The sequence below is a fragment of the Centruroides sculpturatus genome, unplaced genomic scaffold, assembly GCF_000671375.1.
Source record: "Centruroides sculpturatus isolate CEXI.00-Female unplaced genomic scaffold, Cexi_2.0 scaffold10, whole genome shotgun sequence".
In the NCBI taxonomy this organism is placed as follows: domain Eukaryota; kingdom Metazoa; phylum Arthropoda; class Arachnida; order Scorpiones; family Buthidae; genus Centruroides; species Centruroides sculpturatus.
The window spans coordinates 1,784,049-1,810,225 of NW_019384396.1; the positions used below are offsets into that span (position 1 = coordinate 1,784,049).

The 26,177-nt window shown below is 30.6% G+C and overlaps 2 protein-coding genes across 2 annotated transcripts; one reads left to right on the plus strand and one right to left on the minus strand.

Annotated features, from left to right (window-relative positions):
- Positions 1–288: 288 nt before the first annotated feature.
- LOC111618394 lies at positions 289–5,518 on the minus strand. Its single transcript, XM_023359906.1, has 6 exons — positions 5,035–5,518; positions 4,803–4,960; positions 4,551–4,729; positions 4,343–4,478; positions 4,141–4,270; positions 289–393 (listed from the first exon to the last, which is right to left on the minus strand). Exons 1-6 carry the CDS (start codon positions 5,402–5,404, stop codon positions 302–304), a joined length of 1,065 nt encoding a protein of 354 aa, XP_023215674.1. The 5' UTR covers positions 5,405–5,518; the 3' UTR covers positions 289–301.
- Positions 5,519–8,557: 3,039 nt separating this feature from the next.
- On the plus strand, positions 8,558–23,799 carry LOC111618437. The gene is made up of 4 exons (XM_023359985.1): positions 8,558–8,756; positions 12,928–13,068; positions 16,624–16,777; positions 22,276–23,799. The coding sequence occupies exons 1-4, from the start codon at positions 8,708–8,710 to the stop codon at positions 22,409–22,411; spliced, it is 480 nt and encodes a 159-aa protein (XP_023215753.1). The 5' UTR covers positions 8,558–8,707; the 3' UTR covers positions 22,412–23,799.
- Positions 23,800–26,177: the final 2,378 nt, after the last annotated feature.

Genomic DNA, 26,177 nt, shown 5'->3' on the forward strand with positions numbered 1-26,177 from the left:
TTTTGTTATTTTGATTGTAAATAATAAAACTTGTATCATATCTAATGAAAATATTTAAAATATGTAAATGTGGATAAAAGTTTGAAATGAAAATTTAACCACAAACACCAAACATATAAAAAATCCATGTTGTTTAAATTAATTAAAGAAGATTTTTATTCTTGTGACATTTAAGAATTAATACAAAGTGTTGCATAGTTTTACATTAATTATATTTTATAGAAGAAATAAGTATTCATAAATAAAACTAAGATTACTTTTAATCAAGAGATTTCATCTCCACTTTTCTATTTCCAACTGTTTAATAAAAGGATCCTATGAAAGTGATACTTGGTTCTTTCGACAGTCTCGATGGAAAAGATCGTGGTCTCCAGAACTGCCAGTTATAATATACTGAAAAAAAAAATTATTTTGAACATTATTTTTAAACATAAATAAAATTAATATCTTTTTTAAGCAAAATTGAAGAGAAAATTTATAATACTGTTAAAATCCATGAAGTGGAAAGAATATATAGCAATTAAAATCTACAATTATACAACTATAAAAGCATAAGTTTCTGGATAGGTCTCATCCCATAGTCAGAAAAACATTTATTACAAGAAGTAAAATTTATTTTCCATCAGTTATACTCTATATTTCTTATAACTCATTCTATTGGATTGTTCGGAAAGTAGGTTTGTTTTTTTCCATGGAAAAAAAACAATATTTTTATAATAAATAAATATTTTATTGAATTATATATCGACCATTTTGGTCGAATACATTTTGTCATCATTTCTGGTAGTAGCATGATTTCACATTCATAAAAGTTTTGATCGTTGCTTACAAAATACTGATCCAAGTGATTTTTGACATTGTCATTTCAAGTAAATGTCTTAGTTAAAAAAAATTGTATAGACGGGAACAAGAATTAATCTGTGTGTGCTCAATTTGGCGAATATGATTGGTGTGATAGCACGTTCCACCTAAGCTGTAACAATTTCTGACAAGTTACTGAACTTGTGTGAAATTTGGCATTATCATGGTAAAACACTACACCTTTTTTGTTGGTCAATTCTGGCCTTTTCTGTTTGATGATATTACTCAATTTGTTTACTCAATGGCAGTACACTTTCAAATCAATTGTTAAATTGTGTGGTAAAAGCTCCAAAAAAAAAATTTCCTTAAAATCCCACCAAAGAGAGAGCAACTCTCTTTAAGAACATGTAGAGCTTCGAAACAAAACAAATTTGTTTCAAGTAATCATAAACGGTTCAATTCGACAAATTTAGTCTCTTAGTGATTTGACATGTTGTTATTCAACAGTTTGCTTCAATCGGTACCTTTATTTTGTTTTCATTGGCTTCAACTGGCCATCCAGAACATGGTGCATCTTCAATATTGAAATTGCCAGAACGAAATTTTGTAAACCAGTTTTGGCAATGTCTTTCTCTCAACACATGTAACACAATTTTTTTCTTGCTTGAACAGCATTTTGAATTTTTGGTAATGAAAAAGCAAAATATGCCAAAAATGATGCTTTTGATTTTCCATATTTCATGAAACACCAAAAAAAAAATTGTACAGAATCAAACAAAAATTTTTACAAATAAGCCTTTAAATATCAGCTGTCAAAATATATAATGAGAATGTGGTTTAAAAGGAAATTGGCTGGTAAAATATACATCTAATTCCTCTAGTAATAAAAAAACAAAATTACTTTCCAAACAACCCAGTATTATCAGGATCATATTTACATGAAAGTGAAATGCTATAGATTGTATATAAAAAGTTAATACAATTTCAAGATTTGAATACTTGCCTAATTTACTAATTTTATCTGATTTAAAAAGTAATAATCTTAAAAACAGAAATATAGAAGCAATTTTTTGATGTTCTTGATAAAACTTGCTGAATAGACAACTATATAATGTATTGTTTAAAAATGTTCTAAATTTTTCATTAAGTTAAACATCTATATCTACTTCATAAACATCTATATCTACTTCACTTTTTTTCCTATACATATTTTATTTTTCTTATAATAAATGTCTAAAATGTTTTCAAACACAAATCAAATCCTTCAAAGACAAAAATTTATAACAATCACTTAAATTTTCAGTCAGTCTGTATAAAATTATAGCTTTTTTTTCCTATTATTTCACAGATTTGGACACATTAAGAATTAACTTTTGACTTTGTTTACACAAGTAAACTCACTAATCTAGACGTATTCTTTATTTTTTAACACTAAATGAAAATATTAAGAAAAAGAATTTTCATGGACATTACATATTAAAGTTGTGGAAAAATAAATTAGCATATTTATTTTTTATAGAAAAAAATAGCAGAAAAATTGTTGCTTTTATTAGCCAGATACTCAAATGGTTGTTACATAATTTTGGCAGGAACAATTTTTCTCCTAAAAATAGTTCAAGTCCTATTGTTTTAGATTGTGGTATTTTTAACAGTTAATATAATAATTATATTGTGTTAAGTTTAAATAAATATTTCAATATCAAAGTGTTTCTGATAAAAAGCAAATAGAGATTGTTATTCTTTTCTTATCTCATTTAAAATTAAACTAATACAGACACAATATATAAATGTAAAAATTATGACCTTGCATTATGCAACAATGTGAAGGATGTAGATTCTGTCAGTGTAAAGAAAGGCATAGATAGTGATTGTGATTTGGTGTTTAGTCTGTGCAAAAAACTGTTGGGAAATTTTATCAGACAAGCTGGTTAATGCCAAATTTACTAATTTTTGATACAACAATTTCTCTGGACAATACATAAGATTTTATTCTTGATAGATATTTGAATAAGCTTGTTTTTCCTTTTTCATTACATGTCTGATCATTAGTTTTATATAAAACAAAACTATCAATTATATTATAGATATCAAAATAGCATTTAATTGGTTTTATATATATACAATTTATACTTATATTAATTAAATTATCAACAAAACATGATAGAGATAGAGATAGGGATCAAAGTGAAAACAATCATCTATCTCTATCTGCCTCACAGTTGTTGATAATTTAATTAATATAAGTATACCAAGGGCTAGAACAACTTTTGTAATAATTCATACTGTTTAACTTGAATTGGATAATTGCAGAAATTGAAAGATATTTTTTTGCCTGTATATAAACTTATTAATATATATACAGGATGTATAAAAAGTCTGTAAAAACTAAACATTCATAAGAAATGGAAGAATTAAATCAGAATGAAATGAGGTTTCCATAAGTATTGTCCAGCATAGGGTTTTTGTTGATAGGAAAAAATTAGTTCCAAACATTACTGGTAGATACCATTGAAATACAACAGACAGACATGCAAGCAGCAATGAAAATGATTTTCAGTGTGATTTCTCATTATGGGGATATTGGTGAGTTACTGCATTGCATCAGGTTTATAGGGATGTTTATATCTAAAGTTCAGTGTGTTTCAATCAGGTCCTTCCACATTGTTGGAATTGAAAGATGCTATTTGCTGTGAGGTAACATCCATCCATCAGGATACCAAAAATGTGTTACTGTAAAAGCAAAGTCATATTAATCAGATTAGAGTTGTTCTTGGTCTAATGTTCTTTTATAGCATGGAGGCACTTCAATCTAAACCAGCGGTTACCAAACTACAGCCAGGGGCTGGCAAGGTCAGTTCATTCAGCCCACCTCTACACTGTGCCACAAATAAGCTAAAATATAATTATATGGAAGTATCATAGATTGTAGATAAACTTACTATGCATTGGCCTTTTTGTGCTCTCTGAGTGGTAAAGCTCAGATGCAAGCAATAGCAAGCAGAAAGCACACAGGTGGGGCAAGCCTCCACACCCCCTAAAACTATATAACATCAAATACTCTACAAACAGTTAAGTGGGCTACTTGAAGTTGGCACAGTTGCATGGGCTAAATAGTTAAACGTGATAGTTTTATCAGATGACAGTATCACGTATCAGATTAAAGTTACAACTGACATCCCATTAACAGAAAAGAACCTGACTATTTTTGATCATCTTTTAGATTTCATATCAAAAAATATTTCAGTTTAGAAAGATGTCAAACTATTCTAAGCAATAGTCTAAATAGAAATTATTGATAACTATGCTTAATAAAATACTATTTCGAAACAAAATACTTACAAATATTTCCTGGATTTAAAAGTATCGAAACCGAAGAACAATTTTCGTTGCACGGAGGCGAGGGATCCAAAACCAGTATGCGAGATCCTTGACCTTGCATTACCCAAACGTCGGCAAAGTCTGTAATGGGCTATAGAGCACATTTTTGAATGTATCTTCAATTGTAATAGTTTTTAACAAAATTAAAAAAAAATTAATTTACCAAATTATACTGTGGAGATTCGGGACCGTCTATACATAAAAACTTTTGTAATGCAACTTCACTGTTGTTTGGAACAAAATACGGTCTTTTAAATATCTTGCGTATTACTTGTGCAGCTAAAACTCTATTAATTTTCCTGAAAAATTTAATGCGCTAAATTTAAAAACATGAAATTGTATGCCATACTTTAATATACGTACTTACTTACCACATAACATGCAAATTTGGATTTTCAAATGCAGAGGAGCCATTTAACCACAGTTTTTGAAGTCTGTCCACACGGGGATCGTTGGAAATGTACATGGCTGTACCCTTTTCTAACTCCTCCCAACGGTTACGGTACATTCCTCGGAGAAGATCCAACGTCACATTGAAATCCACCACGTCCTTCCTCGTAATGACAGCAACATAAATCGTCCATTCTAAATTCTGCCCGACACGGCCCAAATTAAATTCTTACCTTCACGACGAACGGTTTCTCGTTCGAACAATACGCCGCCGTGTAGTTCCTCAGTCCCGTCAGGTCCACCAGCGTTCTCACATCTTCGCAGGGCCAGCAGTCAAGAACGGGCTCTTCGTAAAACGGATTCGGCAACAGACATTCCTCTTCGTGCCATTCTGATGATAAAAACAAGAGCTAAATTAAGAACCGCGATAAAACATTTCAAATTCGTGTTAAAGTCGGAGATAACCTGTAATCGATCCATATTTTGTAATTAAGTGCAAAGTGGAGAGTCTGATAGATCTCATCAAAGGATAGATGAGATTTTGCGAATTCCTCATGATCAATTTGTGAGTCGGATTGTGAAACGATGCAAAAGCATAAAGTACGACCAAGAAGAGAAGAGTTTTAATTAAAATCGATAAAAAAGTAAAAACGGAACGGAACAGTCCGAATGGTAAAGAAAAACGTTTCGTAGACGTTCTTGTGTAATCGAAAACGTCAGATAAACACTCGTTTATAGTGTTGTCGTCTATATTCATCTGTTTTCCTAGTAATCTGATCGCCATTATTTGCGAACGGAACTCGAAAAGAGCGTCTTCCTCTTTCATCTTCGACATAAGAAAAAAGAAGCAACTAAAAATTACATTTTCAAACTAAAAACAAAAGTTTCTGTCAAATCATTATATTCCAGCTTTTCCGTTCCATGTATCATCATCCCTCTGGTGGAGAAACGACACGATTTTATTTGTCGATAATTCCGCAGAAACACTAAAATTCCTTTGAAAAACTTTTTCATAAGTTAATCAATTTTTTAATTTTAAGCTGTATTTTGAGTAATTTTACAATCAAAACGCGTGATTAGAAATGAAACCAAAAGATGCGTATGTTTGCTTTTAGTTAACAATTGGTGTGAATTTATGCCATCCGATCATTCCAATGAAAATATCAACTGAAGACGAATCCTATTTTTGAAATGTCGAAATTAATGCATAAAAAGAAAACCGTTTTGCAATATACGAAGCAAGAAGAACCGTCGAACTATTCTATCGATGTACTCTCATTGACAAAAAAAAAAGTTATGCATTGTGAACTGTCCGATTAAAACTCGGCATACGAGCCTACTGTATCTCGGGCATACTTAAATGACTACAATTGTGATACGATTGCACTCGTGTAATAATACCAGAGTGCCTTAAAATAGTACCCGTTATATCGTAAAAAGGCTAGAAGAGGGTGTGTTTAGGGTTTTTAGCGTACCTATTGTTTGGAAGTCTTTGAAGGCCGGGTATGTATGCGTAACGAAGTTAGACGTTATCTATGGCTGATGGAGTTTGACAAAGGCCACGTCGGGCAGAGGAAAGCGGAGTGCTCGTTTCGCCGAATTGTCTACCAACTCGATGTCCATTGTTAGGTGGTTTCGGAGACGGTAGCTGTGTCGGGGTACGCCTATATTTGGTATACATTCCAGGGACAAAATTTATTGCTAGTCCAACGTTGTGTGGTAATCTCGGTAGGAATCGTCTCTTTCCGTACTCAAAAAAAAGAAGAAAAAACTTCCTGTGGTCACTAAGAGGTCATTTCATTCAAATCCATTGTGGGTTCGGCCAAGCCCACAATGGGCTATAGAGAAGTGAAGGATAGAATTATACAATACTGTACATAATTTTAGAAGCACCATTGTAATTATTTGCATATTATAATTGATAAGTTAATTTAAACATATTATAAATTACTTAGTATTATTTTTTCCTTTCATTAAATGAAATTTTTAGATAATCATTTTTTAATACGATGCCATGGCCGGAATATTCTTTTCAGTCTGGCTTGGACTTATCTACACGGCTAAAAAAGTCGATAAGACCATGGTCATAAACGTGACCTTCCGCGAAATATTCGACTCCACAATTATGACGTCCGTTGAAGGTAAGAAGTGTATAACTTAAGGACGTACTATACAGTACATTCCGTTAGGATTTAGGATCTCCATGCGATAAAATTCTACGAACAATTCTACTTTTCTGAGCCATTTCTTGCTTTATAGTTTTGATCATGTTCGGTTTCCTCAGTACGGGAGAAGCCCGAGCCAGTGTTCAATATTGTACTATAACCTCTTTGTTAATTAATTTAATAACTAGTCTTTCGTTTATTGGTTGATATGGAGTGCTCTATACTCCGAGAGACCGAGATTATGAACGCTAGGCGTCCGATTAGCCGGCCTTATAGATGGAGTGGCCACGCGCACGGGGAAAGAATGCCTTCTAGGGAGGTCTTTTAAGGGAAACTGGCCCCTATTCAGACATTAAAGAATTACAGGTGTGGAGAAAACCCGGAAAACTCCACATAGCCAGCCCGTCCGAGCGAGGCACTAACCCTCGACCGAATTCCCAGTGTCAAGGGACGAAGACCGCTTGGCCACTTTTTCTTAACTCTTTCCTTTCTGTACCAAGAGGGCCTCTTTTTACAAGCCCATTATGTGTTCGGCCAAGCCCAAAATGGGGCGGCCGGGTGGTGAGGGACGGGATACGATATATCCGAACGGACCACCTCCCGAAAAATTCCTGGGGATTATTTGGCCCGACCGGATTCGATTCCGGATCCTCCAGAGCGGTAGGCTGCCAACTTGACCACTCGGCCATCCGACCACCGTTTGGCCAGAATACTTTTTAGCTCCGCCCTCCTAGCCAATTAGATTTCCATTGTGGACCTAGCCGAACCCATAATGGGGTTGCTAAAAGAGGCCCTCTTAGTGCCCACAGAGCGGAGTCTTAAAAAATGCCAATTAGTTTTCTTACTTGGCGTTCCGCGTTAACGAACAAGATCATGGCATCTCGGTGACGTTATAAATGCTATTTCTCTACTTATAATTATAGGAAATATAAATCCCTTAGGTAAATGACATCAATTTAGTAAAATGTTGCCTTTTTTCGTAAATGTCATTAAAATGGTATCACATAAATTAGAGGTAGCCTACATCGGCATAATTTCATAGATCATCTCGAGACCGGTACGATTTCGAACCGATCTTAAAATGGTGTTACTTTTTCTGATCCCGTCATAAGTGTACTTCGCCTACATTTCGGATGTTGCCTGATTCGCAAAATTCATTTTTCAATTTACACGGCGAAATATGACAGTTTGACGGTTCGATTACCGCGCGGTTAGGGTATCGGCATCCCGCTCTGGGGCCTTGAACGAATCCGGACGAGTCAAAAAAATCTAAGGACTTTTTCGGGAATGATCCCGAATATGTGGGCACCTCTTTGTGGGCCTGGCCGAACTAGCAGTGGACTTGATAAAAGGGCCCTTTCAATGCCCATTGAACAAAAAGAGCAAAAGAAAAGTTTACATTTTTTCGTGTTAACAGTAATAATTAACCAATTTTTATTTTTGCAATATTAGCAACGTGCTTTTTGCTCGATAGTACGATTTTACAATGAATTTCGAACCTAAACTAAAAATTTCATTGCTGTTATAAATTCATACTTTTCTCCCAATCAAGATGGCGTCTTAGAAGATATACGAGAGCAGATTCATAATGGTAAAAGACCCGAATGCATAAATAAGTATTGTACTTTAATACATAATACAATACAAATCGATTGCTTGAATAACCAATAGTTACTGTTTAAAATTTTCTATGCGCATTTTATTATTTTTATCGAAATACAGTATTCTAAACTGAGCTGATGACAATATTATTGTTTCTTTAATTAATATGTTTCCAATTTAACTAATGAATAAAAAAAACATCAAAAATGTAAACCGAGATTTTTGATGAATTTTATAACTCCCAAAGTGGCAACAGGGAAAAAACATCCAGTCAGGTAAGAGGTTATCTACAGGTAAAATACCTGGGCGAAAGAACCAATAGGATCGATGCCAGTTACCTGGGAGGAAGAGGCACACCCAATGGTGGCAGTATGAAGTTGCTTGTTTTTATTCTGTCCGTCCTAAGTCTGTTCATTACAGGTAATGCTAAGTTTTTGATACTTTTCCATCGAGATAATGCCAGGTTTATTATTATTATTATGGACGGAAGAGAGAGGGACAATGTCAATATTTAAGTGTCATTTACCTGTCTTTGTGTCACACGCGATAAAAGTAAATCTATTACAAATGGTTAATTAATTCTACGATGGAAATTCAAAAATTCTTATAGATTTTATAAAATTAATTAATATCTACAATCAAACGAATCGATTAGAATTAATAGATGGTAAATTTAAGTGAATTTGAAAATCCACAAAATGACAAAACCTGAATTAATTTATTTATTAAATCGGTTTTTTTATAGCCACAGTTCTATATCAAAGTTCAAATTCTATTCAGACATATACTTTTTGATGATGATTATGCCTTTTATAAATTATAATTGTCATTCTGTTGACGTAATCTTGCTTAGAATTTGAGGTACCGAATTTGATATTTAGAGACTTCTAAATCTGTAATATCCAATTTAATATGGTATGTTAATATCAAATTAAATTAGAAATTATCATCAACAGAAGATTTTGATATCGCAATACAGTAGAGCTATGTATATATAGTTCTATAACAATATATTGTACAGTTGTCCCTTGATAATCCGACAGGTGTGGGGCCAAAGGGGTGTCGGATTACCAAAAGTGTCTGGATTACTGAAAGTGATTACATATTTGGCATTGTTTCGCTAGCAGTAGCCTACAATATTCCTACGTTTTATGAGTAAAATGCTGCCTAGGTTAATATGGAAATGAAACACCCATTTCAGTTAAATAAAATATGTTTATTAAAAGAAATATGGAAGCCAATAAATGTACAGTACAGCGACATGCTTCTGTGCAAGCACACACGTAACGGGGACAGGGACTACGGTGACCTTCATGGGAGGTGCGTCGAACTACTGAGCATGTCGGATTACAAAACGTCGGACTATCAAGGGACAACTGTATATATATTTAAATGTAAAACCATATACAGTTCTACATTAATGACAAAATTTAGGTTAAAAGTTTCCCCAAAATTATATATGACAAATGTTTATAGTTGATACAAAACTAATCTGTTACTATTATGTTGTTTTTAAAATTTGGATGTGGCATATACATACAGTATGCATATGCCATTGGCTATTTATACATACTGATTGTATGTTCCTATATTCCGGCCAGATAATGACTGTATGCGCTATTATTACAATTAATATTTTGATAATAACTACACAATTATAAATAATTATAGTTTTATTTATTAAAAGTTCAGTTACAATGTTGTTCAATAAAGTAATCAATAAACTATGAAGTATCATTAAATCAGTGAAATATAGGTAATGAAATTTAAAGTAGATTGGTAGGTATGTTACCGCTAAAGCTCGAAATCCGTTAATGTGTACATTACCTAGCTAATCTGCAGATTAACTAGGGTGATCCGTTAAAGCTGCAAAAATTGTTCAATTTCTCAAATTACCTAGGTAATTTGCGGAGTATCTAGGTAATCTGCACATTAACGGCTTCCGTATCGTTAAAGTTCAAAAGTTTGTTTCTTTCATTTCCTTTCCCCACTCCTTCTTTTTACGTAGATAAATTTAAATCCTAGAATGCAAGCAAGCACCGAATTGGTGAGTAAAATCAAGAAAAGATTCTTCGCAAACCTCTTTAGCGAAGATTTAAAATATAATACGTAGTGTTTTAATAACAAACCAAAGTATGATTCCATAATTGAAGATGTAAAGCAAATAAAAGTTTCCAAGAAGAAAGAATCATCTCGAGATTATCAAATAATTCAAAGGTGTGATGTGTTGACTGTACGAGGCTGTGAAAAACTCATTGAGCCGTTGTCAGATGCGCGAGAAAGGTTTGAAAAAGTTTGTCCATGCCGGAGAATTGTTTGACATTCGATAAAAACTGAAGAAGACCTTGAAAAATTAGAAGATTCACAAGAGACTGTGATTATGAGATCACAGTCAAATCTTACTCAAGAGGACATTCCGTTATCCCCCGCTTCTACAGAATCACCTATAGAAATACAAGAATTTACCGATAGTAATCTTAAACTGCCTTCTATACCGTTGATTGATGATGCAGTCACGAAGAATATTCAGTTACCCTGCACCTCCAAGGAATCGCCTCTGCAAGTTGAAGAAGTCATCACTGAGTTACTCTCAACTTCAGCAGAATCGCCATCACAGTTTCGTACGGAGCCTGTAAAGAGCACTATACAAGACATAGTCTGTATTGTTTGCTCAAAAGCAGCATCAAGTGCTCACAAGTGTAAATCGTGTAATATGTTTGTTCACGCAGTTTGTGGTGAAGTAGATCCTAAAGAGGAAGGGTATGGTAAGAATGTATTGTGCATCATCTGTAAAAAGAATATGGATCAGAAAATACAGCGTGATGAAGCCAAGAAATGTTTAGAAAAGCAAGCAAAGAAAATGTTAGCAGTTTCTAATGCAAAGCACCCAAACGTCGATGAAGGTTTCGCTGTGAGAATTAAAGTACCCGAAGAAGACAGAGCAAAAACTGATGCACGTTCAATTTTAGCTGTGGTTCTTAGTAAAACAGAGGATGGCTTTTATAAACTTGATACTAAAACAGGTATTTTAAAACAATTGTATGCAAAATCTGAATTCAGTGTTTGCAAAGAGAGATTTTTAACGAAAGAAGATGGATGTCCCTGCTGTAGAAATATCTTTACGTCAAACAGCAATAAAACAATCCCTTGGTACTGGGCAGGGTTTCAGAAAATGTGACTGCAAATCTAAATGTACCACAAATAGGCGTGCTTGTCGCAAAAACCAATTGCTACGTAATTCAAAGTGTCACCAATCTTTAGATTGCACTAATAAGTAAGTACAATTTTATCATATGTTTTGCAAATTCATTTCCCTAATTGTAGTAATATTTTAAACCGTTTGATTTTTGTATTAAAGTTTTTTTAATTGATTGATGATTGATTCAATCAACTAATTTGTTGATTGTATTAACTTGATTCTTTAGATATTGAAAATTAAATAAATAACATTATGTTAATTTAAGCGTACAGAAACGTTGCTGTTGTTCCAGCAAAAATCTTATTTTCACTTTACCGAGTGCCTAGTAGGTAATTTGCAGATTACCTAGATAATCTGAACATTACCTAGGTAATTTGAGAAATGGAATAATTTTCGCAGCTTTAACGGATCACCCTAGTTAATCTGCAGATTAGCTAGGTAATGCGCACATTAACGGATTTCGAGCTCTAGCGGTAACAGATATACCAATAAAGTAAAATAAATACATTATTTTTTTATTCTGTATTTTAATTTTAGTTTTGAATTTTAAATTTTTATTTGATTGATTTGAACAGGACTCCTTATTAGACTGAATTTGTTCTTTAGGTTCTTCTGGTTCAATTGTACTAAATAGCCAATTGAGTATACATACTGTATGTATAAATAGCCACTTTGTTAAATAAAATTTCAGGAATTTTAAAAATAACATTTTAAATTCCAGTAATGCCAAATGATTGTAGGCAATTGTTTGGTGTTAATCTTAAAACATCTTTGAATGCCTTATTTAATGGAATTTAATACAAACATTGATTAACACAATCTTTATTTGAAAAAAAAGTTTAATTCTCATCTAATAAACTGGATTTGTACAATCTAGGGGTCATGTGGGATTTACATTTAAATATAGTAGTAATTAATTGTCTCTAAATTTAAAGAATTCAGAAGTAATATAAAGTTGCATTCTACGTGAATACTGTATTTTAATTTGATACAGTCCTAATCTGGTGTCTCTTTTGATCCTATTCATTTGCTCCATCTGGCTTTGGAAATCCTTTTGTAGTTTTACTACTATAACTCAAAGGGATCATTGGTGTACTTGACTTTTTGTACACTTCAAAACTTCTATAAGGTAGTGTTGAAGAGGCATCCTGCTATATTTTAATCACTAATTTACAAAATACTTGATCATATTTGAACCTAGATCTTAGAATAATAGTAGTCTCTTATTGCATTGTCAAGATTTTCTTTATTAATATGGTGTTAAGAGATGATTATTATTAATATTTTTACAAAAAAATATGGTAATTAGTTCTAAAGAAAAATAATAAAGAATAAAATGTTTTTGAATAAATGAAAAAGTTTTATTTATAAATCTGAATAAATTCTTTTTAGGAGGTAGTGAAAGTCTGTGGTGTTACAGTTGTGTAAGCACCCAACCCGGATGTGGTGACTATTTAGACTGGAGGATTCATCATTCCATCACCTGTCCCAAAGACAATGACAAATGTGTTAAAATTATTGAAAGAAGAGGAGGTAATGTTATTTTAATTTAAAATTAATTTTATGTACACAAATTAACAAGCAAGTTGATTTTTATTTTTTGTCAGTTTTTAATATGTACAGTACAAATAGCCATTCATTAAATAACATTTAAACAGAGATGAAATTTTATATAGTGATATTGATATTCATGTATAGATGTATATAAAAACTATAATTTATATTCTAAAATCCTTAAAGAAATCTAGGATAAATTATAATTTAACTATAGGAAACTTTCTTTTGGCATATTATCTATCTCAAGTAGATTATCATATTGCATTGTATGTCACTCAGTTCACTAGACCTGTATGCAGAATTTTTAATTAAAGGGATGGACCTTTTAAAAAAATTACTTTTTCTTAATGTAGTTATTAATTTCTACAATATACACATATAAAGTAATTCAATATGGCAGTCTAAGGGGGAACTGAATGGGCACAAAAAAATATAATTTAATAATTTTTTGTTTTAATAACATATTATTTAAAGATATATTTCATTAAAATAAACTACAATATTTTTATGGAAATAACATTTTATTTTATAAAACTTTATAATCTAAATAACCAATATTAGGTGTTTTATAACATGAATTATATATAGGAAAAGAATTATATTAATTATTTTACTACATGAAAATTAATATTGCATAAAAGAGCTAAGCAAATCAAAGTTGATTAGCTCAGTTAAAAAGTAAAAGAATAGCTAAAGCCAAATAAAGTTCTGGATATATAGACTAAAATGCTAAAACAATAAGAATAGAAAACCTTCAAGAGGTCAATTAGCTGTGAACAGTTACGGCTCTAGTAGCCTCTTAGAATTAAGCAACCTCTTTCTGAGCTGAAGACGATCTTTCAGAGTCAAATGACCAGTTCTACAAACTTAGCTGAGTCACCAAGCCACATTGGCTCACTTTACAAGTTGACTCATTAATTTACTTTACTAAGTTATGAATCATCTTACTCATGAGTTACCTGACCGTAAGTTAGAATCTGCTGTTCATTGACTGGATTAAGATGCTTAATAAGAATTTGTGATTGAATTGTTGTCAAAGAAACAATAGATATCTCATGATAAAACTTCAATCACAAATTCTTGGACAATAAATTTCCTGGTCAATGGAATTCCTGCTCAATTCTATGGGCTCCTCATTCCACAGATCTCATTCTCTGTTTTTTTTTTTTTTTTTTTTTTTTTTTTTTTTTTTTTTTTTTTTTTTTTTTTTTTTTTTTTTTTTTTTTTTTTTTTTTTTTTTTTTTTTTTTTTTTTTTTTTTTTTTTTTTTTTTTTTTTTTTTTTTTTTTTTTTTTTTTTTTTTTTTTTTTTTTTTTTTTTTTTTTTTTTTTTTTTTTTTTTTTTTTTTTTTTTTTTTTTTTTTTTTTTTTTTTTTTTTTTTTTTTTTTTTTTTTTTTTTTTTTTTTTTTTTTTTTTTTTTTTTTTTTTTTTTTTTTTTTTTTTTTTTTTTTTTTTTTTTTTTTTTTTTTTTTTTTTTTTTTTTTTTTTTTTTTTTTTTTTTTTTTTTTTTTTTTTTTTTTTTTTTTTTTTTTTTTTTTTTTTTTTTTTTTTTTTTTTTTTTTTTTTTTTTTTTTTTTTTTTTTTTTTTTTTTTTTTTTTTTTTTTTTTTTTTTGTAAGGATATAAGTAAAGGACAGGGTATATACAAAAAAGGTTACTGACATTGCATGGTTGAAACACCAGGTAATGGTGTTTCAACTGTGCGATGGAAGCGATGTCCTAAGATATACTGCCAAAAAGCTTAACAAGAAATCAATTAGATTTGATATTTTACAGGCTCCTATGCTGAAGTTTAGTAAATTTTTTAGATGACTTTGCATTGTGACAACTTTAATATATTTTTTGAAAAACCATTTTTCCTTTCTTTTATGGTTTGTATTTTATTAAATATGTTATATTTAATAAATAATGTCTAAAATTTATTGACAAGATTATTATTTTCTTTATTTATTTAAGCATACTGGTACAACCACGATGCAAGAATACAAAAAATTATACAAGATCAGAATATATCCATTAATACAAAACAAATAAACACAACTTAAAACTAAAACACAATGGTAAATCAAAAAAGTAAATTCAATCCTAAACATAAAAGTGGTAACTATCCAAAAAATAAAATAAATAAATAAAAATTACAAGTAGGCTATATTTTACCTAGAAAAGAAAAATAATCAATTTGTGGATAGAGACTAATCTGATTGTCTCCCAAATAACTAATGCTAAACCACTGGTTAAATAATGTGCAAACCATGTCACCAAGATGCAATTAACATAAAATTACTAACAACTTTTCACTATGAACTTTTAAAAACAAATCGGTATTAGAGATTACTTTGCTAAAATTATTAAAAAGAAAGTAATACCAAAAATCTCATGTAATTTTGGTAAAAAGGTGCTAACTGCAATCATGTGATATGCATCCTATGATGAATCAAATATACTACACATGCAAATGTCCCTTCTAGAAAATGAAAAATAATCAGTTTAGTCTCTTATTCACAAATCAGATGATCTCCCTGACAAGATTATATTAATCTAGTCAATAAATTGTAGACACCCTGTATAATTTTTATGAATAGTGGATCTTGTTTATTAATCCATAAAATTCTGATTTAACCGACATTGAAATTACTATTACTAACCAATGTATCTTAATATACTAACAAACAGGACGGATTACTCCCACGGGAGTAACCTTGTATCACCTTCCTCTGGTTCCAAAGTGTACAAGCGTTCCTCAACTTTCATATGTGTTCTTTCATACATATTTTGATATCTCTAAATCATTTTTTATATCACAGATTTGCACTTTTGTTTACTGGCAAAAATGTATAAAAAAAATTCAAGATATTGTTTGGTGACATGTATTGACAGTTTTGATTTTGATAATTAATTTTTATTATATAGTTTGTTTATTTAAAATGTTAAAACCATGGTTTAATGTTTTATGCTTGTGATATATTCACTGCAGAAAAGTAAAACTTTCTTACATTAAGAGATTTTAATTTTAGAACTCTGGGAATAAACTTTTATAACATGAAACTTTATTATCCAGCTTTTATTGGACAATAAAGTTTTGTGTTGAGGACTGCCTATATATTAAATAATTAATTTTTAAATTGAGCTACAAGAGCCAAATAATGGCATGTTTTTAAAGCTAGAATTTTATATTTTTTCACAACTAAAAATAATTTATTTATTTATTTTGAAGATCATCCAAAATATCTTCAGTCACATTATCATTTTATTGCATTAATTTTTGAGACAGTTAACTTTCAGAGAAAATGCCAAGTACAGTATTCTTATGGGAATATATTCCATCAAACATATATCTAATATGGAATTTATTTATTGAGAATATTTAAATTTAACTTGTTTCAAACAAAAATCATAATTTGTTTCCTACTGAATATTAATTTTACAGGATAGAAATGACATCTCTATAAATAAAAGTGACAATAGTTATGCAATTGTCAGTTTGTTGCCATAAAAAGTAGTTTAATAAATTTCATGGTCTTTTGTTAACACAGCTGAAAAGTTAATAACAAGAGAATGTCTATCGAACTTGGAAGGGCTGCGCAAGGATATACCTGCAGATCGTTTTGAGGGTTGCCGTCCAGCAGCTGCACAGCCAAAACTGGCAGTCTATGTGGAAAATACCGTCAAGCAGCTTGAACTGAAAAGGTAAATTCTTTGTTGTTGTAGCATAAAAAAATTTTAGTTATAACTGTCTTGATTTGTAGTTTAAAAAAGTTTACTTGTTGAATTTTAAGTGTGTTTCATAAATCTTGGTTAGTTGCTGTGATGTGCAATAACAAGGATGAGTATGTTAGTCTGTGAAGGATATAGATCATATAAATTTAGCAGGATATGCAATATATCTTGGGTTGCAGGAATTTACTCTTAAGTATTCTAGATTTCCTTTTGGTTGGCAGACAGCTCTTAGCATGAAACAACCTATAAAGTTTTTTCATGTTACTGTTGTTCTACTCAATTTAAATTCAAAATTAAGTTTAGTTTCACATTTTTGGCAGAGAATAATATGGTTTATAAATTAAGGCTAAAATGGAAAAGTGAAGGTAAATTATTTTCAAATTTCATATTTTTCATAACAAGGTATAATTTTTTTTTGTAAACATTTCATCTAACATACTGTATCCCTCTGGCTTATTTAACAAAAAAAAAATTTATCAATTTATTTTTACATTTTTGAGATTAACTGTCATCTTCAGATCTCATCTCCATTTAACAGAAAAGATGTCTGGTAAACTGGATTAAATGAATGATAAAGGAATAATATTTGAAATTGCATCTCATCTTAAATTTAAAAGCATTTTAAGGTATTTTTTGTTGTTGCGATTACATTTCAAGAGCCACTGATATGTTTATGGAAAATAAGTTTATATTCCAAAGTTTAAAATGTTTTTGTTTCAGTTACAAATTGCCAACATTTTAGTTGCTTTCATATACAGTATATTCAAACTATAGTTTCACCAATAAATTCTCTATGTAGTTGCTTTTCTTACTGAATTTCATAATTAAAGCCATCCTTTAGGAACAGTTTTTATTGATTTACACTCTAAATAAACAAGGATAAATGATAGTGCCTTTATTTTTATGATATATTTCTTTTAAGTACAACTGTATACAAAGGAAGGTTGAATATTCTCATATATCCTTAATTTATTTGTCCTCAGTTCATGGCAATTGGCAGCTTTAGCTTCTAGATAAGTACTTACCTCATTTGTATATTAGCTGAAGAATATGGAACAGAAGTCAGTGGATTGCTGCTGGAAGATTTTCACAACTACCTACTGAATCTTAGCATCAGAGTTGTTTTAATAGTCACATAGTAGGGCAGTCCAGCAAAAGTTGACATACTGGCTTGAGTGTGTAACCTTCAGTGTGTTATATTGAATTTCTCCAGCTTTGAGCAATGATTAATCTACAGCAAACTCTGATAGTCAAAGAAAAAATATCCGTCATCACTTTCCTCATGATCAGTTGTGATGGAGCTTTGCATGGTTGCAGTGACATTTGCTTCAACGGGTACGTAATGATACCATGACTCATCTTTGGCCATAATAATGCTCTACAAATCAGATCATTTTATTGATGATGGTGGGATAAGTTTTACAGACATGCATCCATTTTATCCTTGTATTTCGTTCGGTGACATTTGCATGTGGTTTGTATAACATTCAGATGCACCAAATGAGTCCACAAACTCATTTGGTGCATAACTTTCTGTAGGCAAGTTGTGTGTGCAAGATTGTTGCACCATCCCTTATTGATTTTCACTGTTGCGTATGAAGTGATGTATTGATCGGCTTGAATGATTTGTGGCACGTTGAAGCAAACTCAATATTTTGGTTTCCATTTCAAAACTTGCACATTTTCCTTATCTGTCCATAAACTTATCTTTTTTAGATTGTTGACAGTTCTTTTCCCTCGTGAAAATCCATGTAACGACTTGTATTTTATGTAATAGCTGATTCCCTAATGAGGATGCTAGTGTCACATTGGGTTATTTTATGAACCAACCGTTGATGCATAACAGAATGTTTTCACTTAACTTTTTCTCATACTTTGCATTTTAATTTGTCATCATCTTATACTTAAAAAAAAAATATGTTATATTCTAGAAACACTGAATTAGAATTACATAAGTCTTAAACACCTTAATCTTTCTTAAGTTTGAGTAGTTTGTACATTTAAAAAGTATTTTAATTAGTTAAGGTTTTACTTTTACTAAGATTTTAATTATGGCAGATTTTAAGAATTTTTATAAACTAAAAAAATACATTACAGTAAATTACAATTCCTTATTATCCACTCAGTAATACAATTGGGATTACTAAAATTTCTACTATTGTAAAATTTACAATGATCTAATAATAACTAACAAACTACATTTTTCATTTAATTTTTTTATAGTCAGTAAGATTATATTGTATTGTTTTGTAATTAAGATGTATTATATGATTGATGATAATTTTCAATATTCTTTAAGAAATGCAAGTCCTAAGTTTTTTTATTTAAGAAAGTAGTGTGCCAAAAAAATTAACAATTGCAGGGTAAAGAAAAGGAAGAATATCTATTCTCCCTTTAGCAAAGTTTTTGGGATTTCAAAAAATTAAAGGAAATGTTCTTATGAATTTTTTTTGACATAACTGAATGTCAAATAAATAAATATCCTGTGCATATATACAACCATCATCATGCCTCACATTGATTAATCTTTTCTGTCTTGGGATGAGTTACAGGTAATATATATGCAAAAAATATCAGTAATCAAAGTAGTGACCACCAGTTTTCCTAGAGTACTATGGTGAACCAAATTTTGTCCTACTCTGTCATTCTCTGATAGTATCAAAAGAAAATTGAAATGATACATATGGACAGTTCTTCGATTCCACTGGTGTTTCATACAGGGCTGATATTGATAATTCATAGTCAGTCAGTCAAGAAAGATAGCTGTCTTCTGTTCTCCCCAACTGTCCAAATCTTTATGTTGCTGTATTCTTTTCTTTTAATTACAAAAACCCCCAAAAAAATTTTTTTTTTGGTAGAGCTTTGCCCACTATTCAGTAGAATTTGCTGACATTGGGAGGACAGACACCAATTCTAAGGGGAATAAAGTGGTTCCAGCATTTAGAGTTTGTGCTCCTACTCCAATAGCTTTGCTTCTGGTTTCATACATTGTACTCTATCCCCAGAGGAAAGGTAGTGAGTCCAAATTTTCTGTGGGCTGTTAATATTTGTTTTGATCCTAGATTACTTTGTAGAAAATGCTCATCCCACCAATCTCTACAAGGTGGTCTTTCTGAACATTAATATTCTGAAATACTGTAACTCCAGCAGTAAATTTAATAAATCAGAATGTTTGACCTAATATCATTGTCTAATTCACTGAAGAAAGCCTATTTTTAGCACTTTCATACCATTTTAATATAAACAAAAACAATTGTAATTTGGAACTTTATATTTTATTTCATAAATGGACTTCCATGGAAATTTCCTGTCATAGAAATTTTTAAAGCTGACCAGAAACCTTACCTATTTTGCAAGAGTTCTAGGAACTTAAAATGGGAAGAGGCCAGGATTATCCTTATATTTCATTCGTTGACATTTGCTGCTAATGCAGTGGTATTGAGATGCTTTTCAACAGTGTATTTATGCTCCTTAGTCCTTTGTGCCAAAGTACATCCAGTAGCTTTTAGACTCACGCCAAAACGCTGGTTCTCAATTGGAATCATGTAAACATCAGAGGAGTTATTGAGGCTGATTGGAATTCTACATGATGTCATATGATGCCTATATGCAATGTTTATACAGGTATACCTCGAGTTACGTCGTTTGTCAAAAAATATATGGAAAAATAAAAATCAAGTTTAAGTCATTTTATTCGACTTTACGTCCGTCCGCACAAATATTAAAGTTGTAATATCACTAGAAAAGCATTAAAGCACATAAAATCATATTAAAATATGTACATTTACAGTAAATGTTAATATAATTATCATAAATCCTACAGAACGAAACATGAAAACATCTGTGTTTCTGTTTTGTCATCTTATTTAGCAGTCTTTAAGTGCTCAATATTGGTGTTTTTAGTGATGAGTAAATTCGACTTACATCAGTAATTGGTTCCAGGAGAGGCGACTTAAGTCGAAAAATGACGTAATGCAAGGTATTCCTGTATTGCCATTTTAAAACTAGCTGACATGAACAAAGTCAGCTAGTTTTAAAATGGGAAAATAATGCAACTCTCTTCTTAAATGCCAGTTGGACAGATGTAGCTCTTGTTTTTTTTTAAAGGCATTAATTACGTATAAATTTTGTAGAAAATCCATGTTTGGCATTTCTTTCAATATATTTCAGTTCAATGTATGTGTTGGCAATACGATGAGCATACAGCCATTGCTCTAATAAGGACCTGATTGCTGAGATTTTTACAAATGGCAGAATCCACACTAATATTTATTGTAAACCTATGATCTGCTATCTTTGAAGGTGATAGTGACACTTCAAGATGTACTGTTCTAAGTTTAGATTATATTTTTTTGGACATAAGGATTGACAATCTTTATGGTCTCCTAATTTTTAGGAGTACAACATTACTTTCTGGAAAAAATTTTCCTGAAAATATGTTGCACACAAACATTTTAGGAATAAATTAATTTGATTTTTCCAAATTATGTAACAATTATTAATTATAATCAGTTTTGTATTGTGCAGCCAGTTTTAATTAATGTTAATAACATGTGCTTCAAGTATTCTTTGTCATAGGATAGAATTATATAAACTTGATGTAATATGTTTAGTAGAAATTAAATTGAAATAATTAAAAATAGGTCATTAATGGCATCAGTAAACACTGTTTTTAAACATAAAAAAACTAAGTGCATGACTGTTGCAGTAAAAATGAAATCTATCATTAATTTGCAAATTTTCACCTACTTGATAGGAATTTTCTTTTAAGTTCTTTTTATAGCTCTGTCTTGCTTTTGGTTTTTTGTAAAAATTGAAATCTTGGTTCTATAAAGGAACCACAAATTTCAATTGTTCTTACCTTACTGCTAGTTCGTAACAATTTACTTTGAACTGATCAGAAGCAATCAATGATAGGTTAATTTTTTATGTCTATAGGCTTAGCTGAAAAGCTACTCCACTTTTTGTGTCTGTTGACTCATTTTTTCTGCCATAAATTTTCCCCAACTTTGTATTTGCAATTGGACATATTCTGCATTCCTGCACTATGGTGAAATGGATATTTAGGACAAATCAAAATTGTAGTGAAAATTAGTTCAAAATAATTTAAATATATTTAAATGTTAACAAAGGCAATCTACATTGCAATATAAAAAGAATTTAATTAATACATACATGATATTATAGTGTGCACCTGCTAGTATTATAAATGAAGTTCAGAATTAGACATTTTGGAGGGAAGACAAGAAATAGACAAAATAGTTGTGTGCGCAACACAAACCACCAAAAATTTTTGTCAATGATTCTGAATTGTTAAGCACGACAGTATGCACACATGGCTATTGGGAACTCTGGGTTGTTTCAAATTGTGTTAAGGAATAGAAAAGAATATTCAACACAGCATAATAATTTTTCCATAGATTAATAAATGTAAGATTTCTAATTCTAACAAGACACTCTATTTTTAGGGATTACTGGACAAACATCACTTACTGTTTTTGTGACTTTGATCAGTGGTGCAACGAGGCCAGTCTCAGAAGTGGATCTATCTTGAGCATTTTCTTCTCACTCTTTGTGTCTTATTTATCAGTCAAATTATTATAATTATTATTTAAATAAATGTATTAGTAAGGTTTTGTAATTTTGTCATATACATGCCAAGTATATTCTTGCATATGAATCTCTTATATTCCACTATTTTTTAAATCACTGTAGTGATTTTTACAATTTATAATAAAGAAAACTGTAATAAATTATTTTTAAAATATATTGGTTGTTGAATCATTTTAAGTGTTCAGCTGAACACCCAATATGTGATTTGTGGATAGTATATTTCCTAAAATCATTATCTGAAACTTATTTGTAGGCGGCTGTGGCGTTGGTACAGGTGTACAAAACTGCAAAATGATAAATCATCATATGATACTAAAAATGTATTGACTCCAACTTTAGTCAAAAAAATAGTACAGTAATTCATACTGGTGATAAATAGTAACTCTACAGCCCTGCTTATCAGGAACATGCCAACTACTAGGGTCTTAATCATTGGCTGAAGATTAAAAGACAATGTTTTGATCCTGCACAAACATGTAATTGAAAAAAATACATCTTACCACTAAGCAGAAAAATTGTAAAAATTTATATCTTACCAAAAAATACGTACTGTACAATACAAAATAAATTTTTATAATAGAACTTATGTATCAGTCCAAGAATGAAGCATTTCTACCATAGATAGCATAATGCTAAAAATTAAAATGATATAACTATTATGCATAAAAGTCTAAATAAATTAATAAAAATCAAAACTAACATTACTGTAATTTCTGGTCTGAATAGAAATATGACTTAGCCTTGAGATAACAATATCTCAATATTGAGCAAGATAGTCTTTAAAAAAACTGTTTAAAGATGTTTTGTTAAATCTGTTATCTGTCTACATTCCAAAATTTTTTTGTTCTAATTCTATTTACCAAAAAGTAATGCCATTCCAAGATTTGTTTGAGCTCTCAGTCACAGGACTACAATAATAATAATAAATGTTTAGTTCATCCTTGTTCTGTATATCAAGCAATATATATATATTATTAGCACAAGAATCAAATTAATATGACTGATGAGTTGAAACTGCATTAATAAATTAGTAACTGAATAGATACTGTAAGTTGAAAATATAAAATATTTACAATGGCTGGTTTTATAATTAGATTTATAGTAAGTAGTTTGAAAACATATTAAAAGAAATAAATAAAGCATTTAGTCTTGTCAACAAAATGTGTAGTTTTTATGTCTTGTTTATAAAATTGTACTGCCTGCTGGGTAACCAGCTTAGAGGTATGAAGTAGTACATGTTAGGAGTTGCAATTTGACACAGAGTATTAGGTGTCAAAATCATGCACACATTAAAAAAAGACTAGACTTGTAGGTATTTGGAACCGAGTCAAAATAAAATTCGAAACAGTGACACACTACTAACGGGCAGTAGTGCAGGATTTGTGCAGGATTTGTGCATGTGTTGCTCGTTGGAAATGTGAATGTTGCAAAATCGAATTTTGACAAATGCGTGCATTGGAAAGTTTGAAATGAGAAATCAAATTTTGATAAACGAATCTTTGAAAAAACCCATTTACCTGTTCCATGTTATTCGCAACATATCTCTGGTCGCTGAGTTTGACTGGTTGACCCGAGATATCTCGTTTCAACATAGGAACCTTTTTTCAAACTAGATGGCACTAGTCATTACAATTTTATATTAAAACTAACTTCAATATATATATATATAAATAAATGTAGAAAAAAACAAATTATATTGTTTGTGCAAAATAATTTCTGACAATACGATAGACAGGATTATTTTTTTCAAAAACGGGAAATTTTTGTTAGGCATCGAGAAAAATTCAACCCAGGGCGACACGCAATGTTGAGAAATTTCAAAATTGGATAGGTTAATTTCACCAAAAATGCATCATGGATGACCTCATGGTCGTGGCTGGCGAAGTTTGAAAGATCACACTCAAAACCAGCGATACCAAAGAAGATTGGAGAATGAGAACGAGACCCACCTTCAGCATCAAAGTGATTCCACTCAGTAGTGAGTCTCCAAGACATAGCAAGACTGTATTTGGGACAAGACTATTTTACTTGTTTTGTTTAAACTGGATAAGTTGCTGTAGTGATTATCAAACCTTGAAAATGGGATAAGATGAACAAAAATATAAGTGCTAATTGAAATGACAAGAAAAATATTGCAATCAGCAATGTTAAATAATTATTTACCTCTATAATCAACTTTCTATATTGAAAAAACACTAATTCTTAAATTAAAACTGTTTCATCATTTGTCTCATATCTGAAACTGTTGTTTTTAAAATGGAAAATAGTCCAGCTATTATAACATTATCAATTCCTTATATTTAAAATTAAAATGATTATTTTATGTATAATTCAAAATGAATGTCATGGCTTCAACTGTCATCATTTCTGCTTAAATGTATTCAGAAACTATCAAGTTTATATTGTGTGATGCATTACTATAGTAGCCCCCTGTATATATAGTAGGTATACAGTTGTTATTATGGAAAAAAAATATTATGGAGAAAATAGGAAGAAAAAACATTTAATTTTATATATAAATTAAATCACAAATAAGGAATACAAACTAATAAAAGATAATAAAAATGAACACCAAACATTTGTATTTTTCAGATTCTCAACTGTATACCTACTTCTGCACCCTCCTGTATATTAAAAAAAAACTGCCTCCTAGCACAAATAAGGTGGGTCATCGGCTGTTAGAGTTGAAGTAGGGCCATATGATATGGCTTCATATGAAGTCACTTCCTTAAAACAGTGTTTGTGGAATACCCAGTTTGAATTGAACTTGTAGGAACTGATTTTTTCAAGCTTTGCATGTACTACAGTATTTCTATATGTATTCCATCCATATCTTTATCTGAAACCAAGGGTTGGCTACTACTTTTCCCTTTATCCTGAATTCCAGAAAATAGGATGCCTGTATATCATTGATAGAATTGCCTAAATGTATTTCAAGATACCAGCAGCAATTTCATGCCACTGATAGTTTGTTTCATGAAATTCCAGAACACAAATTTTTTTTCACAAAACAATGGCTAGTTGCAGTGAAAAACGAATTGCCTTTTGACAGGTGTAAACAAACTATTGTCTAATGCATTACAATATGTAGAGAAGGCAGTTTCTGAATACATTGGAGCATAAACACTAGTTTGATGAGTTTATTACAATTACTATGTAATTCACTAAACACCAAATAATCATTTTGAAAAACTTTGTATCTACAGGAACATACAGTAATTAAGAATAGAGGTATTCAAAGCACTCTGTAAAAGAAACCATTGGACAGATTAACCAAATACACACACTGTCATAAGTTAACAGTTTTGATTTTTGGGAAAGATTTTACTTGTAAAACTTGGCACTGCTGTTCCCTTATACTGTACACTTAAAATTAGAAAATATACATAAAGGGTAAAAAGAATGGCAAAACATTTTTCCCTATTTTTTGACACATGATCAGGCAAAGTGGTCACCATTACTTACTTAATTATTTATGGATCTATAAGTCTTGACTACTGGGAGTTTAGAAAAATGAATTTTTGTTTTGAAAAGTGCAAAATTTTCCTCCTGCCAGATGAATTTTAAAGTAAAATTTTTCCCCAAAAAATTGAAACTCCATACTCAACATAGTATCAATAGTTTTTTTTTTAGAGCTCTAAACACCTATTCCTTAATTATGATCTCCCTGTATACCAGATATCAGTTAATTTGCAAGCCAACAGTGTCAGCAACTTACTACTTTATGATTTATTTCTAATACAAAATTTTTTTCATG